The sequence below is a fragment of the Rhagoletis pomonella genome, unplaced genomic scaffold (genome assembly GCF_013731165.1).
Source record: "Rhagoletis pomonella isolate Grant_MI unplaced genomic scaffold, Rhpom_1.0 Rhpom_scaffold_17002, whole genome shotgun sequence".
Taxonomy (NCBI): Eukaryota; Metazoa; Arthropoda; class Insecta; order Diptera; family Tephritidae; genus Rhagoletis; species Rhagoletis pomonella.
In genome coordinates, this window is record NW_023475528.1 from 1 (window position 1) to 3,212 (window position 3,212).

Consider the following 3,212-nt stretch of genomic DNA (forward strand, 5'->3'; position numbering starts at 1 on the left):
ACTAGTTTTTGCCTTCCGTTTCTTCGATGGCAAATCTTTCGGCAATGAAGCCTCAATATCTACTTTAGATATATCCGAAACTAAGCTGCGAAGATTGTGATAGATGTACCACTGACGTTCCAAAGATAAACCGGCTGGTTGTATAACTTTCGGCATTTCAGGATCGATAGGTTTTAACAGAAGCTTAAAGGACTGCACTTCTTCACTGTCTGCGAATTTCTTTGTTTTTACACAATCTGTAGAGATTATGAAATGATGGAATTGCGTTATTCCAACAAGTGACTTGTACAGTGGTTTAAAGTAGCTGTCCCATTCATACCAGACGACTTTTTCAGCCGATACAGCTTTATTATAACCCCCAGGTGATGATGCCTCGACACACTGCAGTAAATCTGCATACGTGTCGATGTTACTGACGGCATACTTACTTTAGAAAATACCGAAGTAACGATCAGGCGCGAACTTAGTGTGCCCGGTAAGTAGAAAATTGAATAAAATAGTTTTGTTAAGACCCCGAGCCAAACACCATTGCAAATATGATAGTACAGTGTTATTCTTATTCTGCCCAACACAATTGTCACAGAAAAGAACGAGTGTTTCAATTTCTTTATAGTAGGTTTGCAGGTGATAATGCAGGATGCTCACAACACAGTTAGGTCCTTTACCAACGTCATCTTTTTCGTCTATCATGTAATTGTACTGTAAAAAAAAAAAATATAAGTAAGATCCTGTAAAGGCGAGCAATTTGAGTTCCTATGATTCAGTTTGAAATTCTAACCTGAACTTTTTGTTTTTCGTCTGTAATTCCGAAGACTCCGCACTTCTTGGTTGCTTTGAAGTATGCTGTACCAGGTTGTTGTGGACTGACAGGGTAGTGAACGGTTTGGGCAAAATCAAATGACAGAACGACTGCTGTAGGGTCAGTATTTCTACACCAACTTTGATAATATTCTCGTTGATTTCGGGCTCGGTGGAGGTGATCAAGAAATTGATTAAGCTTCTGTGCGCGTTCAATGTCAGTAACACCTTTGGCTTGCGCAATCGATATTGTGTTTCCTATTAAAAGAAAAAATACTAAATTTAATCTCAACGTTTGATACAACTATAAAATGAGAAAATAATGAGCTACTTACCACGGCAGACATCGCAGAGATCATCCGCTGGTTTCGTAACTGTAACATGGGGTATGTATTTGGACCATATCCGTCGAAAACTGCAATTACTCATCTTCAATTCGTCATCACTGAGTGAAGAAATGTATTTTCGATAAATTGAGGACTTCGTCTCGCTGGATGGCAGTTTCATTATCCGAAAATCCTTAAATTTTGGTAGTCGTCCGGGCAGTGGAAGAGCCATTAAATCGGCTATAGACTCGATGAATTTAACAGCTTTTTCGATGTCAGCCGGTTTAAATGACTTTGGATGTGTACTCGGTTTATTTGCCAGTCCGTGTTGGCGCACTGTTACACCCTGTGCGTGAAAATGACGTACTAAATTGTCGTAACGCTTCGTCGTACAGGCATGTACAAAAAGGAAAAACGAACGACAAACAGGTACTCTGTAGAAGGTAAATTGAATTCTATGCCTCATAACTTCTGTATCCTGTCTCTGTCCATATTTCTTCCGCCCAGCAAGCTTTGTGTATACACTTTCTAGCTTTTCGTTACTCATAATTCCAGCTTCGATGTGACTTAGTATCACTAAATCAAGTTCATTTTTCGACATCTCTAAACAATTGTTCCGCGTACTCTCGATCATTCCCCGTGGTATCAGTGTATGGCATTCATTATTACAACAATCTTTTGACAGAAATTTTGTTACCAGCTCCTCCTCCTTTACATCAACAGCATACTGGTCCATCTTAACAAAAGTTTGTTCGGTATCATCTTCTGCCTGAGATACACATACTTCGTCTTCATCATCATCGCTCTCTTCATAGTTTTCATCATCGTTTTCATCATCCTTTTCATGGAAATATTGTCCGTATACGGCACTGAACTCCTCATCAACACTCAAGTTTCATTTCATGCGAAATGCGAAGACGATAATCAACAGAAACAGTAAACGTCACTTCTTCAGTGTTACTTTTTTAAATGTTCCACACCAGCAACTTACACGATGAACTATAATAATATTCCGACCAACAACAACACTTACTGGACCAACAACAACACTTACTGGACCAACAACAACACTTACTGGACGTCCGGCGCGGAGAACAATTAACGAGATAATGAGAAACTGACGAAACGAGTTGCTTACTTTTAACAGCTTTTTCACAGAAAACTAGTTTTCGCACGTAAGCTCCCTTTTCGTAGACCAGGTCACATATACTAGACACGGATACATAAGTAAATTAATATATATAAGGGCTATTCGCGATCCGGTGCAAATGGCCTAGCATCATAGCATTGCAAATTTGTATTGCAAATTATTTGCAATACACAAACAAAATACACGCATTTGCATTTGTCATGGCTTGACAAATTTACAATACCGAAAATCCATAGCATAAAAATGCTATGCATTGCAACTCTGGTTGACATTTCTATCAGCTGATTAAAAAAGTTTTACCATGACAGTTTAATTAAGGTCGCTCACAATCCATGGCATATTTCTGCAATTGCATAAATTTGTCAGCTATTATGCACCGAATCGCGAATAGCCCTATACTTTTTGTGCTTTGTAGTCTACATTTGTAGCATTTCTTGCTGAAAACTTGGAATAAATGCTTTACAACAACGGTGTCCGAAATTTTCGGTAGCTTTCTGATAATAAATGTTAAGTAGTTTTAGCTACTAATAAGACCTCCCAGACCTTTCTTTTATAAATTACCATTTCCTGACTGATAGTTTACAAATATCTTCTTCGTACTTTAATCTTAAGGGGTTATAGGGCATCCACTACGCCTGCGCGCCATCTGGTTCGGTTTCTGGCAATCGCTCTGATTACACTATGCGACAGTCAAAATCGGGATGGGATGAAACCAAAGGGAAATGTTATATCGGTCAAATACAAGTTATACGTGGCCCGGCGTTTCGCTGGGTCACGTCTAGGAATCGAGATATATCGATTTGAAGTTAGTAACTATCATATAGGGGAAATTGTCACCTTTGGTGGTCTTTTTTTTGACATAACTCGAGAACCACTAGTCCGATTTTGCTCAAACAAATTAAAAAAAATTAATTGAATTAATTACAATTTGTAGAAAT

General features: G+C 38.5%; 1 protein-coding gene across 2 annotated transcripts; it reads right to left on the bottom strand.

Moving 5' to 3' along the window:
• Positions 1-57: 57 nt before the first annotated feature.
• Positions 58-1,926, bottom strand: LOC118757362. 2 transcript variants are annotated; one of them, XM_036492081.1, is made up of 3 exons: positions 1,134-1,926; positions 779-1,056; positions 58-699 (listed from the first exon to the last, which is right to left on the bottom strand). In XM_036492081.1, the coding sequence occupies exons 1-3, from the start codon at positions 1,858-1,860 to the stop codon at positions 430-432; spliced, it is 1,275 nt and encodes a 424-aa protein (XP_036347974.1). In that variant the 5' UTR covers positions 1,861-1,926; the 3' UTR covers positions 58-429. The 2 variants fall into 2 exon arrangements, with proteins under 2 accessions (XP_036347974.1, XP_036347973.1); XM_036492080.1 differs by having other exon boundaries at positions 779-1,074.
• Between the last annotated feature and the right edge of the window lie 1,286 nt (positions 1,927-3,212).

What these genes read in the sequence shown, in the direction of transcription:
- LOC118757362 (XM_036492080.1), bottom strand. Translation starts at nt 1,860, where the DNA reads ATGGACCAGTATGCTGTTGATGTAAAGGAGGAGGAGCTGGTAACAAAA. An exon ending in TCTCTGCGATGTCTGCCGTG is followed by an intron (nt 1,075 to 1,133) that starts GTAAGTAGCTCA and finishes GATTAAATTTAG; the next exon opens with TATTTTTTCTTTTAATAGGA. An exon ending in ACGAAAAACAAAAAGTTCAG is followed by an intron (nt 700 to 778) that starts GTTAGAATTTCA and finishes TTTTTTTTACAG; the next exon opens with TACAATTACATGATAGACGA.